The sequence below is a fragment of the Pelodiscus sinensis genome, chromosome 3, assembly GCF_049634645.1.
Source record: "Pelodiscus sinensis isolate JC-2024 chromosome 3, ASM4963464v1, whole genome shotgun sequence".
NCBI lineage: Eukaryota > Metazoa > Chordata > Testudines > Trionychidae > Pelodiscus > Pelodiscus sinensis.
In genome coordinates, this window is record NC_134713.1 from 160,265,600 (window position 1) to 160,281,584 (window position 15,985).

Sequence of the window (15,985 nt, forward strand, 5' to 3'; positions counted from 1 at the left end):
GTGTGTTTATACATGTTGTGAGTCTTGCATTCCTTTTCTCAGTCATACGTCACTGTAATGGATTTTTGATTGTAATGATTATGAACCATTCCAGCCTATAGCATGAAGAGAACTGTATGAGATTGGCCATTGTTTACCTATTCTGTCTCTGTGAGCTGACATTAAAAGCACTTTTTGGATTTAGAGTTGTTATTAAAAGTAGCATGCTATGGAGACTTAAATACAAATACACACTTTCTGAGCTTTCCACTCCAGAGGAAATGTTCTCTACTTCTCTCCAAAAAGGAGCAGAATTACTGTGTACAAAAATAACAAACCCATGGAATAAGATCTCATTTTAGGTAATGGAAGCAAAGGGAATTGGAGCTATTCTGTACAGGGAAGTTTACCAGCATGGCTATACCTGTATAATTATACATTAATAGCTGTGCTGGAAATGTTCCCTGTATAAATCAGGTCTAAGTGACTTCAAGAGAATCCTTAAACTACTCAATCATCAGTTAGGGTTTGAGGAAGTAAGAAGGTAGGATTAAGATCAAGTACTGAGGGCCTGAAGTAAAACCCCTGATTTAAAGTTCATAAGAGTCTGGTGAGGAGTAGGGATCCAGATTTAACCTCATAGATGGGCTCCTGTTTCTATAATAGGCTCAGCCAAACTCGCAGATCCAAACTTTCCTACTGTTTGGGGAGATTATCTGAATCCATACTTCCTAGTCCAGGCCAAAGAAACCAACAAAAGAAAATGAATTCAGTTTGGCCTTGGGTAGCTTTTCTCATCCCTAATTCTCAAGTATTGGAGCTGTCACTATCATCTCCTTTGCGTGTGGTTTGTTTAAATAAAGCTTTACCCTACAGTCAGCTGAGCTGATGTTGTGAAAAGGGAGATTTGAATTAGTCTTCCTGTCCACCTGGAGAAACATTTCCCATCTGCTTTAGAAAGAAAGTAAATCCCATAGAATATCATCAAATATTCCTGTAAATGAACTACAATTAATTTAATTTTGGTCAACACTCCACCACCTGCTATGTATCGGAGGAGCCATTTTAAACATGGCTTTAGGTTAGGATTTAACAAGAAAAGCAGTTAACAAGAACATCAGCATTTGAATGAAACCAAGAAGTTCCTCTTGTTTTCACACTTAGATTTTCTAGAACTGAAGCCATTAAAACCACTATTGACTATCATGTTTTTCCTGTAATGGTACTCTGCATGTAAACCTAAAATTGTCTGACTAGTATTTGCAATTCATGGGCAGATGCTGCTGAGGCAGGCTTAATAAACAGCAAACTCATGGCACAATGGTAGCATTGATTTTTGTTGTTAAGTTGTTGGGATTTTTTCAGCTATCATCTACGGTCTCTGTTCAGAGCATGCTAATGGTTTGTCAACAGTCACTGCCCTTAGGTCTTAATCCAAATGCCTATTAAAGTCAAAGAGAGTCTTACTATTGAGTTCAATAGGCATTAGATCAGGCTCTGAGTATATTAGGTTAGTGACAATGTTCCTGTCCTATGTTTTTTTGTCCAGAAAGAGAGTGGAGTCATCCATATTTCTTCCTCGCTAATATGACATCTCCGTCTTCAGTTTTGATTAAATTTCTCTTAATTAGCCTATTAAGCTGAAACCATTGAAGCTAATGATTGAAATGTTGGTTGACTAATGAACTTGTTTCAGTGGAATTTGAGAGACATCATATTTCTAAATGAATAGTGACATTAAATCAGGGAAAAGAAAAAGATGAACTATTTGTTGCAGACATGCTGGTCTCAGGGGATAAAGTTTGCACTGAAGCACCATTTGTTTTAGGGAAAAAATGAAATTAACAAAAACCCACAGCAATCATGGTAGATCTGAACGTGTTTGACATTTGCATAATTTTTCCATTTGGGACACTATAATGGTATTCAAACTCCTTGCATCTGGATCTGGAGATCATCCCTTGCTTGATCCAACACACCTTCCACAGGACTCACCACCTTCTTTAGAAGATGCTGTTGCCCTTTGGGCTTGATCTCTTATAATGTCTTGCAGATTCTTTTTCTCTTCTATTGGCAACCATGGCCTGGCTCTCTATGTGGTGGGACTGTTGGAAACTTTTGGAATCGTCTGCAGCTTCTCTTGAAGTTTCCCAATTACAACCGAGTCTCTTCCTGGTCCAGGCTGCAAAAACCTCAAGCCAGCTATAGATCCTGAACAATCTCCTAAATATGACAGTGTGGGGTCCCATGTTTATTTCTTTTCAAGTTACAGAATGCTCGTAGACCACCCTTCTGATCAAACACCTCATGGTTTATTTCACCATATTTGCCCCACAATCTGTACAAATTCATGCAGCTCTGTATTGACAGTATGCTAAAATCCTTAGCTCTCTTGGCCAACGGGAGGGGAGAATGAAGGTATCTTCCCCCTAGAGATTTATCCTGCTCTGACTTTCAAAAGTGTGCCGATCTCTGTCTTCCCCACAAGCACTCCTCTTCTTGCGCCTTTTTAAATAGCTTTGGTGCTCTCCTCAGCACCTTCCAGTCCAGCAGTAGAGCACAGCTCTTCCTATTCAGGTTGATTCCCAAGTCACCTGTTGTTACAGTGATCAAAGAACTGTATCAGTTACTGTTTTCCAGCTACCTGTCACATCCTCTGAGTTGAGACAAATTCCAGTTTTGTTCGTTCCTCTGATGTAGTTAAGAAAATAAGAATTCTGGGCCAAGAACAGGCAGATAAAAGGAGTTCAGTGTTTCTGTCACTGACAAGTAGACACAAGACTATCAACTAATTAGCCATACAGGAAGTCTGATAAACACAATAGGACAAATTTTGCCATCTGTTGTATTTGTACAGCCCAAGTGGTAGCAATGAGGCTTAGCATTCACTTCACTTCACAAATTGACCTATTCCATTTACCAGACATCTTATGTGGCCATCTTAGATAATAGGCCTCTCTCCATAATCAGACCAATTATGTCCTGGCAGGAAAGACCTGATGAGACATGACTATAATGGGGCCGTGAAGGGCCAACTTCAAAGGATGAAAAACTTGGATTCAGCCCAGCCAATCACTCAGTTCTACAAACAGTAAGGGTCAGATTTCAAAGATGCCTAAAAAAGGACACAGGCTTCTAGTGGGACTGTCAATTTCCCTCTTTAGGCATTTAAATACCTTTGAAACCTGGCCATAAATGCCTATCTAAATATTCTTGAGTTTGCAAATTTGGCTTTCTATCACCTCTGTTATATGAATTGATGGGTCTCAGTTCAGCTTGTAATGGACACATGTCTACATCACAGAAGTCATCTCTCTAACCTGCATTCTTTTGACAGCCTACGAAGCAAGGTGAAAATACTGAGTGGATTGATAAACAGATGTAAATCAGTAAAAACCAAACTCCCTTTCATAAAAAAATTGGTACTTTATCAGTAAATATTGGTAAAAACTGAAAATATGGAACACCATTTCCACCCCACCCCTGTCTCTTTAGTAGAGGCCATGGTGATGAGAAGAGCCAGCCGAGCTGGGCTCTGACTTATCTCTGAGACAATGGTGGCCAAAAGCTGGATTGTTTGGGCAGAAAGACTTATTCTTACAAAAAATAACAGTTTTCAATTGCCAGTGACCATGCGCTGTTTTCAAGGCAGTGCTTCTGGAGCTGGGTGGCAATATTCCAGTTTGTGAGCAAGCTCACAGCAGGTTCCACAGAAAAATTGTAGATACTCATCATGGAGATCTGCCTCTTTTCTCAATCAGCTCCACAGTCATCTTTGGCTGCAGCCGAATCTGCAGCCAAGGTAGCAGCAATGGTGATTCTGCTCCATTCCTCCTGATTGAAGTCCTTGGGGACTTTCTGAAGGTCACATAGTGAGTCAATGACATTGTCTGTAATATAACTCAGATCTCCAGCCACTCAGTGCTGTACCTTAAATGCTATATGTGTTGTGCCAAGTATTAAGTGAGGGGAATGTGAGCCACTTGGGATGCCTGGTGTCACTGTGTTCATTTGTACATCAGTACCCAGAATACTTGGATAATTTTATTCAAAGCATATTGGGGTTTCAGCCTTGGTGCAAACAGAAAGTTATGGATGGGTGGACAGATAGAGGCCTGTGTGTATGTGGGTGCATCACTGTGGGTTCCAAAAGCAAAAAGTGCTATGGAAAGCTTTTTCCAGATTGACCCCCATGCCCATATTAAGGCTTCAAGCAGATTGATTAAAAACTGCAGAGCAGTGGTAGGCAACGTACGGCCTATCAGTGTTCTACCTGCAGCCCCCACACCCTTCCCCTCTCTCCCCCCCCCCCCCCATGCCTCTTGCACACTGGGAGCCCTGCACTTACCTACTCTTCCTACTTACCCCTTTGCTCCCAGCACTTCTGGAGCACCGTGAATCAGGTGATTCACGCCCCAACCCCACCCTCGTAGAGCTTGAGTGCTACAGAGGAGCTGATTTCAGCTTTCCTTCCCAGTTATGTGCATTAGGGGTACAACACTTCAATATCTAGAATCAGCTGGCTGACAGGGTTCAAGCTCTGGGAGGGCAGGGTAGGGTAAAGGATTCTAGATGCATGAATCAGCTGATTCACAGTGCTCTGGAAATGCTGGGAGGGAGGAGGAAGAGAAGGGATGGAGTGTACCCAAGGGAGGAGGCAAGGAAGAGGCGCCGAGTAGGAGATTGAGGGAAGGGCTGGCGTGGAGGCAGGCCCTGCAGGAGAGGGTAGGTTCAAGCAGCCTCTGCCAAAATGAGAGGTGACACTCATTTAACGCAAGGGCACGTGAGGTGTATGCTGACTGCACACAACGAGGTGTATGCTGAGTGCCCCCTCTGCTTCTTTATGTTAGTTTTGCCAGCAATTTAATTTGCCCCTAATAATGGATCACTTTGTGCTGAAAAAGCATGGTAAAGAAGGAGAATCAAGTGCAATGTATTTAATTCATTGGGTCACAGCTCATTTCAATCTTGCTGCCCACTGAGATGGAGGGCCACTCATTTGGCCCACTCAGTAGCCTTGGTTGCCTATAACTACTCCAGGTTGTTGCAGCACCTGAACAGGGAGGGAAAGAAATCTTAGCTCAAGCTAGTATTTCCTAGCCAATAAAGGTAGCTCAGTTCAGAAATAAAGGCAATAAAGGTTGTTCAGTTCAGAAAACGTTTGTTTTGACATCTGATTGAGTTTCCTCTGATTGTTAGCAGTGTTTCTCCTTCAGAATATATGCAATTCTCAGTGTCAGTCAGCCTCTCTTAAACAGCTGCTGCTTAGTCTTGCAGAACATTTTAAAAATCATTCTGTGCTTGATACATTCCCTGTCCTTTCCATGCTGAGGGGAGAATCTTCAGTATCACAGCATTACAGTTTTGCATTTGCAGAAAGAAAGAGTGAAGGAATAAATAGAATCTTCTCAGATCAGGGCATTTTCATGGAGATAAGGGGCAGGTTTTTATATTGTTTCACTCCCTTTATGACAGGCGGTACAATGAGACCGCCAACAGCTTTACTGCTTGCGGATTCCTGGTTGTGCCAGTTCCTTTGTGTCTGTCCCCATAGTAAAGAGGACGGTGGTGGGGACAGGAAGTAAGTGCAGTGGGCTTCACCCCAGCTGACATAGTATCTTTGGGTATGTCCACACTGCAGTTAAAAAAACACATGACTGTCCCATGCCAGCTGACTGATGCTCGTGGGGCTCAGGCTAAGTGGGTGTTTAATTGCAGTTTGAGAGTTTGGCTCTCATACCCTGCAAGGTCAGGAGAGTCCCAGAGCTCAGGCTGCAGCAGTTAAACGGTCTCTTGGTCTGTGCCCCATGAGCCAGAGTCAGTTAGCTCTGGCCATTAACGAGTGTCTAATTGCAGTATACATATGGAGTCCATAGACACATGGCATAAGATAGAGCATCCCTATGACTGTTCTAACATGGGCTAGGGCTTGGACAGAGAATCAGGAAGCAGCAGAGACTCTGGCTCAAAATCATTCCTGTTTTTAAGATTTCATATTCTCTAGCTACTCGGTCCTTGCCTGAAGGTATCATTTTGTAACCTTGATACAACCTTTGAGACCAACCTCTTGTTCAAGCGTCACAGCTGGTTACTGTGAGAAATTATCCTTATGTCCTAAGGATAGGATTATGACTCCAGGTGGCAGAAAAGCAGCAGGAACAGATAAAATTGCAAAGCTAAGACTCGAAGAGCCAGTTTAATCCCATGAGTACTCTCTATTATTACCAGCTATATATTGTAGAACTGGAAATATTTATTGTAAATTAATATATTTGCCATATCAGTTGACTTGAAAAATCATTGAAAATGAACTTGCCATGATAGATCATCCTAGCTTCCCTCTGAATGCCAACTGGGAGCATGAAAGTGATTTAATGCAAATCTATGCTCAGTCTCTTTTGCTCTAAAGTAAACAGTTCTGTGGGTCCCATAGTCTGCAAGTGGAAATTCTTCTGTCATTTGTCTTGCAAGATCTGAGTCAGAGATTCCGAATTTCCTTTTATGATGAATCAATGGTAAATGCATAGCCTAGTGTAGGGGACAGCAGGCTGGTAAAATTTTCAACCGTGCCTTAGTGAGTTAGACTTCTAAGATCCACAAAGGGATTTAGGTGCTTAGCTGCTTCTTTAGATGCCTAAATCCAAAATTTAGATCCTCAAAACCTCTGCTCAGTTACCATCTACCTTTTGTAGGTGCCTAAATCCCTTAAGCATTTAAGTTTTTGCTAGTAAAGTTATCTAGGTGCTTAAAATTCTTCCGCTAGGCATGTACAAGCCTGCCCAAGTGTTGACTCCCAGCCCCTAACTCATGTCTAAGACCCAGCATGTTCCTCAAAGTAGACATCATCCTGCCTATTGCATATGTGGGGCCCAGTAGTCCTGTGGTTGGAATACTCACCCAGACACTCAGGTTTGGACAGGGTGTGGTGGGTGGTGTGTTTTTTCTTTCTTTCAGTGAATAGTTATGTTGCTGAAAAATGCATTTTTCAGGGAACCAAAATTACTTGTGAATTTGTCAAATATTACAAATAGCTATGGCCAACCTCCTCCCCCCCCAAAAACCCCAACCCTATAAATCAAACACCTAAAAAATGTCAAAAGAGATCATGAAGAAGAGACCTTTTTGAATCAACATTGAAACATTTGTTTTGATCTCAACAAAAAATTTTGTCAAACTGGAACATTCAATTTTTTTTCAAAACTGTTCATTAACACAGCTCTCATCATCTCATCCAGGTTCAAATTCCATCTCTACCTCATGTGGAGCAGATATTTGAACTCAGATCTCCTACCTAATGGGTGATTACTAGGCTATGGGTTTCTTTAAAATGGGCATCTTGGTCTTTCCTGTTGAGGCTATTCTGCTCTGTGAAATATTTAAATATTGATTGGGCCAGAGAGAGAATGGAAGTGACTATATAAGCCAGGAGTGGGCAATAATTTTTTGCCAGGGGCCACTTCAGAAATTTTTGAAGTAGCCCTGTGCCGCTCTGGAAAGCACAGGGCCTGAAGTGGAAGGGGCATAGCCCACGGAGGCCCTTTTGCCCACTTCAGATATAAGCCCAGAAGTTAAGGCACTTACCTGAAAGCTGGAAGACCTGGGTTTAAATCCCTATCCCACAGAGAAGCAATCCAAATCAGAGCTCCTTGGTTTCTTTCAAAGAAAAGCTTGTGTTGAACAACGAGCCAAAGCACATAAGTCAGAGCCTCTAAACATTAAGCAGTTCAATGCTGAGCCTAAGTCGTCATGGTAGATTCAGCCCAACATTTCATAGTCACTTTTGTAAAGGGAACCCATGCTTTGAAGTCATTCTGGTGCTTTAGATAATTTTACCTTGAGAATTAAGAGAATTGCTTTCTGTTCTAGCTTCCACCTTTGACTTACTGAGTTTGGTCAAGACAATTAGGCTGTGTCTAGACTACACCTCTCTGTCGACAGAGAGATGTAGATTAGGAATGTCAAAAATGCTAATGAAGCCGGAATTTAAATATCCTGTGCTTCATTAGCATGAACTTGGCTGCCGCTTTTTTTTCCGACACGGAGCTTTTTCGAAAAAAAACAAAACTCAGCAGTCTAGACGGGGTTCTGTCAAAAAATAAACCCTTTTCCAACAGATCCTGAATTCCTCAAAAATGTTACAGGATCTGTCGAAAAAGGGCTTATTTTTTGACAGATCCCCGTCTAGACTGCCGTTTTTTTTCGAAAAAGCTCCGTGTCGAAAAAAAGCGGCGGCCATGTTTATGCTTATGAAGCGCAGGATATTTAAATCCCTGCTTCATTAGCAATTTCGACGTGCCTGATCTACATCTCTGTGTCGACAGAGATGTGCAGTCTAGAGATACCCTCACTCTCCTTGTGCCTCAGTTTCCCACTAACAAAAGCATACACCTACTCCCTGTGTATCTGTCTAGGTATTTCAACAATTCCCATCAGCAGAGAATGCAATTTACCTTTGCAAGTCAGAGTTTAGTATTCTTTCTCCATTACCATAAGATTGCAGGATCATATGTCAAAGTAGAAATTTTCTCTCGTCTAAAATGTATGCTTTTATTTTTGGAGATCTCTGGAATTACATTTCCTTAACTCTTTCCCTCCTTTCCTCCTCCATATTTGTACAGGTTTTGGCTTCAGATCATCACTTCATGGGAAGAAGAATCTGATGCAGTTGTTGCTTTTGACAATGTCTCTCTTAGCTTGGACTGCTATCTGACAAGTAAGTGTGCCTCTTGCTAACCTTTTATTTGTGCCCAGGTGAAGGGGTAAAATTGTACCTGTGTGCAAATGAAGGAGACTTTTACTAAATGTTTTATCAGTCAGCTTTAGCTTTGACTTTGTATTTGAACGGATAATGGTGGAGGAGTAGAAACTACAAATCCAGATGGTGGCATCACCTGCCTACACCGTATGGCTCAAAAGCCAATTTTTGGTTGCAAATTGTTCTTCCTGAATGGGTTTGTCATCTCTGACAATAAACTGATTAAATAAATAGAAACTAGAAAAAATCAAACCTAGGTATTCTGTGAATGACACTAATTTCATAAGAGCATCAGCTTAAGTGTTCTTGTTGGAATAGGGCTGTTTCATTTGACTCTTGCAAAGGATATGTCTCAATCAAAACCCAGAATCTAAACTGTGCTCCAACCTTCAAAGGAAGTTTGGATCTAGTCCCAAATTTGATGGCTGTCTCAATAGCTATAGCTTGCCCAGCCTAAACACTGGGTTAAAGAATCACTCCATGGTCTTGGGAGGTTTAGATTTGGATTCAGCATTTATGGCTGGCCCATCTCTAGTCTCATATGTGGCAAATTATCTAATTTGTAAGTGTGTTAAATGATCTCAGTATCTTCCTGCAACCTTGAACAGAAATTGATGTGAAGGTGAAATGGACAAACTTTAAATAGCAAATCAATAGAGTTATGTGTCTACCATTCCTCTTCAAGAGCTGTCCCTGTGAGTGTTCCACTCTAGGGGTACGTCTAAACTACAAGGCTCCGTCGACGGAGTCATGTAGATGAATTTACTCGACAAAGGGAAATGAAGCGGCGATTTAAATAATTGCCGCTTCATTTAAATCAAAATGGCCACCACTCTGTGCTGATCAGCTGTTTGTCGGCACAGCGCGGCAGTCTAGACGGAGATCTGCCGACCCCAGAACCCTTCGTCAGCAGATCCTTTATGCCTCGTAAAACGAGGCTTACAGGATCTGCCGACAAAGGGTTCTGTGGTCGGCAGATTCCCATCTAGACTGCTGCGCTGCGCCAACAAACAGCTGATCGGCACAGCACAGAGGCCATTTTTATTTAAATGAAGCAACAATTATTTAAATCGCTGCTTCATTTCCCTTTGTCGTCCTGCCTCATCTACATGGCTCCATCGATGGAGCCATGTAGTCTAGACACACCCCTGGGATTGGTGTTGGTACATGCCAGCATCATTGATCAGAGATCTGCGGCAGCTGTGCCTGGCTGGGATACACACGCACAGTTGGTGTCTCACAGAACCTGAGAGTCCATTTGACATGCATGTGTTCCAACCCCCCTCAGCTTTTTCACAAACGTCCGCTGCTGAAGAGAGAACTCAGAGCAGTACTTCATCTCCTCCTGTAGTTAGATATATAAAAAAAATACAAAGATAAGTTAGAAAACCTCATCTAATTTCTCCCTTTCCTATAGGAAGTTAATATAGTTGTTAGTGTTAACCCCCCTCCTGCTCCCTCTCCCCCTCCCCACACACACAGCTATCAGTGTCCCCATTGGAGAGTGACTTCCCAAGCCAGCTCTCCATCATGCCAGGCTCCCCCAGATTCCAAAAGTACATCTCATGTTTGGAGTCCATGCCATGATCCAGCAGGCACTCCCTTTGTGTCACATGTCTGGGTGAGATGCATATCCCATCCAAATGCATCCACTGCAAAAATCTCAAGGTCAGGGCTTGTCACATTTGAGACCTCCACCTGAAAATAATTTGAATGAAGAAATCTCTCCAGTTGGCCTCACAAACAAGCGAACCTAAACTCTCGGCCAAATGGTCTCCCTCTCGTTCTGAACCAACCAAGGAGATGGTTCAGTCCTCCTCAGGAGAAGAGGAAGACAGCCTTGTCCTCTCCCCCGAGGGAATTGCATACCAAGAAATGGTCCCTGGTGAGACTGTTACCACCAGTGAGGCTTCCTCTAGAGCCATAGTGTCCAACGTGCTAGCCACTAGTCACATGTGGCTATTCAGCCGGTTGAGTGTGGCTAGTTGGCATGAATAATGTGCCTAGTTTGCTATAGCAGTAACCACTATAGCAGTTACTGCTTTAGAACTGGTTGGACATCACGGCTCTAGAGCAGGAGTGGGAAATAAGCAGCCTGCAGACCAGACACGGTTAGCCCCTGGTGGGCTGCCAGATGCTTTGTTTACCTGCACGTCCGCAGGTATGGCTGCTCATTGCTCCTGTTGACTGTAGTTTGCCATTCTAAGAAGCTCTTGCAGCTATCATGGCTGGGAATGTTGAACTGCAGCCAACGGGAACTGCAAGCAGTTGTAACTGCAGACATGCAGGTAAATAAAGTGCCTGGTATTTTACTTAGAACAAAAACCTTCCACAAATTTCTCAGACTTTTCGAATCCATTGCTGACTGATCCAAAGGTTCAGCTGTTTCAAAACAATGCTTATCCAAGTGGATATTAGACTGCATTAAGGCGTGCTATTGAGAAACACGATCTCGATGCCCCTGAAGGCATATGCATGCATGCCACCCACGTAGTCTCCATTTCCACAGCTTTCCTACACGATATACCTCTGACTGAGATATGTAAAGCAGCCACTTTGAAATCACATACATTTGCCACAACTAAGACTCTACTAAGCTGCAAATTACTATCTGCCACTACCAATTAAGCAATTCCAAAGTCTTCCCAACCATAAGGGACACTGCCCGTCACCTGGAGTGGAGCACCCCCAAGGACAACACTAGAAGGAGAGAGGGTTCCTCACCTTGCACAATAACTGAAGTTTTGAGATGTCTCCCCCTGTGGGTGCTCCACTACCCACCCTTTTCCCCTCCACTTTGGAGTTTGACCTAAGGAGCCCTATAGCAGAGAAGGAACTGAGGGGTCGGGAAAGGCGTGCACCAAATGGACTTGCAGGTGTTGCAAGATACCAACTGCACACACGCATCCCGACCAGACACTGCTCCTGAAGATCTCCAATCAACAGCACCAGGATACACCATCACCTGGAGTGGAGCACCCAGAGGGGCACACATCTCAATGAATCTCAGGTTGTGCTCTAGTTGAGTAACTCTGTCTTTTAGAACTGAAATCTTGGTGAGGCCTACTCTGATAGACTGTATCCCTTTCAGATCTCTATTTCAGTGTATGGGCTTCATTTGCTTTGCGTTTTTGTTCAGGATGCTTTCCTCCTGACACCTTTCCTCCTTCATTTGTTTCAACTCCCACAGCAGCGGGAGAAAAAAAAAACCTTCTGCTCTCCCATTGTTTTGCCTTGTGGCTTGGCAGACTCTTGACCCAGGCAGAGTGGCTGCCAGTTGTTACTTACCTCCATTTGCTGAGACACATAATCTCTGAGGGTAGTCATAAACCAGACTGTGGTTTTTTTTGTGTTCTAGTCAATGGAGAGAAGACTTCTCGAGATGCAGCTCCGGACTTGAGCAATCTTCTCACCAAAAAAGACAACCAGAAAAGGATCAGATTGGAACAAAAGATTCTAGAAAGCCTCCAACTCAACACTGTTCCCGTCTCTGGTCCTGCAGGTAGGGAATTTCTATGGCTGAGAATCATTCCAGGGCACTCAGCTTTCACAGTAGTTCAGATTTCAATTGAACACAGTGGAATCCAATATAGTTTATTATCAAAGAAAACATAAAAAGCCTTTCACAAGTCCCTGGAAAAACTAAACCCATCGGAGGACATCAAAATGTAGTAGGTTGCTAAGTAAATTAATTTAGTTTGTGAGCTACAAAAGAAAATAACATGGGTGTAGGGAAGTTCTCCTCAAAGCAGAGTAATGGTCACTTTGAGATTGTAAATTTGTTTGGCCTCTGGATCATCTGAAAAAAAAAAGCCATTCTCAAAGAAAATTACACAGGAAAGTCCACATCACTAATCTAGTCCATCCCTGTTTAGACCCAACTTCCTAGTTTGCATCTACTAGTGCCACTTCCCCTCTTTTTGGTATTAGTTTCAACTCCAGATTATTTTAATCTAGTGAAAGAGCTCCTCATCCAATCTCGGTCTCTCCCCTTCCCCCCCAACCAAATTTATTTCTATTCGCCTTATTTGCATCACTGGCTTCCAGTCCCAGTCTCCACTACTCGCAGTTTCCATTCCCAGTCTCCTTGCCCAGCTATGTTCGGGTATGTCTACACTACAGCACTATTTCAAATTAACTTAATTAATTAATTTGAAATAGCTAATTCGAATTAAGCTAATTTGAACTTTCCATTCCCAGTCTCCTTGCCCAGCTATGTTCGGGTATGTCTACACTACAGCGCTATTTCAAATTAACTTAATTAATTAATTTGAAATAGCTAATTCGAATTAAGCTAATTTGAACTAACGCATCTATACACAAAAACTATTTCGAAATATCAAAATGTTATTTCAAAATAGCATGTCCACATTGAGTGGACCCTGAACCGAAGTTAAGGCTGTCTGGAAACAGTGCTGGCAGGGCTTCAGGTTAGGGCTTAGTGTGTGGGGCTGCTGCCTGAGGCTAACTGAACTCCGTGCTTAAAGGGACCCTACCCCCACCCCGGACAGACAGTTCTCAGGGTTCCCCGCTTGCTTGTCTACCTCGATGAGGGACAGTAAAGCAGTCCTGTCTTGGAGTGCCCTAAGTGCCCAGACTCAGGACACGACAGCACTAGGCCACATGGAGCCAGAGCTGCCCCTGGGCACGCCGGTGCATCTTGTGGGATCATTGCCATCAGCCCAGCTGCACTTGCTGCAGGCTGCCATCCGGGGAATCCATCGGGGGGGCTGTCAGGATCCAGGAGGCCCTGAGGGAGAGCATCCACTCTGAGGAGCCCTCAGAGCCTCCCTGGTCCTCCCCACCGGGGGCTTGTGCCCCAGTCCTCCCTCATGTCCTTCCACTTACGCTTCCCTAATCCTCCTTCCTGATGTCAAATAAAAGACACATATGTTCAAAAATAGAAACTGGGTTTATTGAACAAAACTGGGGGGGGGGGGGGGGTTGAACCTCTGGGGAGACTGGGAAAAGGAGGTGGGAGAGGGGAAGAGAGATGGTGGGAGAGGGGAGGGGGAAACCTGGGAGGAAGGAGCTGGAAGGGGGAAGCAAGGGGAAGAAGGGGAAGGGGAAGTTCAGGGCTCAGGGCTGGGGGTCTCGCTGGACCAACTTGACTTTCATGCTAACCTGCTCCTGGGTTCACATGTGGCCTTTGGTGGCCAGGCTGGCAGCTATCCTGCCATAGACGGCCGCGTTCCTCCGTCTAGTGCAGAGATCATGGACGTTGGGGGCATCCCCCCCAAACCTGAATAAGGTCCATGATCTCCACCCTGGACCAAGAAGGTGCCCACCTTCTCCAGCCCCTGTCAGGCTCCTGGGAGCTGGCAGACTGCTCCTGGGGAGCAGTGGAGGGCTGGCTGCCAGTGGCTTGCTGGCTCATGTTTTGGGACCCCTGGGTCAGGGCCCCTGGTGTCCACTGCTGGCTCTGGGCTGGCTGGCTTGGAGCTGGCATAGGCACTGTGGACAGAGTCTACCCCTTTAATGGCTCCAGGGCTGGGGGAGAGGAGAGTAAGTTTTCCTGGTTGTGCCCAGAGTGGCCACCAGGGCTCCCTGGGAAGGGCTGGAGGCCTCCTATTTCGAATTAAGTATCTACACAGCACTTAATTTGAAATAGCTATTTTGAATTTGGCATTACTCCTCATAGAATGAGGTTTACCAAATTTGAATTAAGGGCTCCGCTATTTCAAATTTAATTCGAAATAGCGGTTTGCATGTATAGACGCTATTAAAGTTAATTCGAAATAATGGCTGTTATTTTGAATTAACTTTGCAGTGTAGACATACCCTTAGAGAGAATCTGTGACTCCTTATACTCACAGTTTCTCTCCTCTCACTCTCTGTTCTTAGTCTCAGTCGACTTTGTCCCCTCTCACCAGCGCTCGCCCCTCTGCATTCAAATCAGACATCCTCATTTCCTCTTTCTGAGCACTGGAGAAGGAGTCATCAGGAGCGCAGGAGAGGGAAGCTCTCATGGATATGTTTGCTTCAGTTTCTATTGTCTGTTACGTGGGCAGCTGATTTTCATGAATGAGGATCAGAGCTATTAACAAGTTATATATCTACCAACTTCAGATAACATCCTTTCTTCTGGGAGATACCCCTCCTGAAGGTTGAGGAACCCAGGGCACTAAGAGGGTACGTGATTTGTAAACCCCGTTAACAAGCTCTGAAATTTGTTCACACTTCCTTCCCACCAGGCAACTGAACATTTACCCTAGAGTAGTAGTAGCAACAGAAGGAATATGCTATAATTCTCTCTAGCAACTATTGTACAGCAGCAGAATACTAGAACAAAAGTTGGTAGTTAAGGAATTGGACTAGAACTTGAGATCTGAATTCAGTTTCTGAGGCTACCATAGACTTCCAGTGTGACCTTGGTTAAGTCACTATGGGTAACATCTGCAGCAGCTCCAAAGAAATATAGGATCGTAAGTTGCATTTTCAAAGGGAGTTAGGAAACTAAGTCTTATGGAACTCAGTCATGCTTAGGAGCCTAAAATGCACTTTTGAAAATTAGATTCCTAATTCACTTAGGCACTTTTGAAAATGTTAACCTTAATTTCTCTGTGCCTTAGTTTCCCATATATAAGTGGGGATAATTATGCTGTCCTACATCACAGAGATGTTGTGAGAATTATTTACTGATGTTTGTGAAGTGTGATCCTGTGGTACGAAGAACCATAAAAGAATCAACAGAGTTGACTGCCCATAAGAACATGGGCAGTCAGTGAAGGTGGGGTGGGGGAGGCAGGACCACTCCACAAAGTGGATAGGAGGCGGGGCAGTATGTCGAGCGCACCCTCACCATCACCATGAGGAGGGGAAGAGAGGGCAGAAGGTGAGCGTGCATGCACCCCATGCTCCCCAGCCCAGAGTACAAGGGAGGAGAGTTCATGGCTCCAGCCTCCCCGGCCCCAGAGTACGGGAACGGCTGGCAGTGGGGCCAGCAACACTCCACCTCAGTACGCCTACAACAGGTGTTGCGGGGGAGGATAGTGGGCGGGGCCATGCCTGGTGGTTTGGGAAGGCAATGCCTCCCCCCACCTAGCATACGGAACACCCATACACTGAAATGCAAGCACTGATATTCCTGTGCAACTGACACATGGTATAGCATTTTTCCTACAGAGACACCCTGCTTTAGGTAACCTTCTCCCCTTTCTTTCCCTCCCAGTGGTGGTGGGAAAACCATTTGATAGCATTGCACAGAAGAACTAACAAGCATTAAAATCACTTTGTTCTCTCCTATCACAT

The 15,985-nt window shown here is 44.1% G+C and overlaps 1 protein-coding gene across 3 annotated transcripts in view; it reads left to right on the forward strand.

Moving 5' to 3' along the window:
* Window positions 1-15,985, forward strand: part of ALK (ALK receptor tyrosine kinase) — a 636,373-nt gene that overhangs the window by 529,569 nt on the left and 90,819 nt on the right. For all 3 annotated transcript variants that reach the window (XM_025180988.2, XM_075925354.1, XM_075925355.1), the window contains 2 exons: window positions 8,598-8,692; window positions 12,093-12,236. In XM_025180988.2, the coding sequence (XP_025036773.2) occupies window positions 8,598-8,692; window positions 12,093-12,236 (239 nt within the window). The remainder of the gene's footprint in view (window positions 1-8,597; window positions 8,693-12,092; window positions 12,237-15,985) is intronic.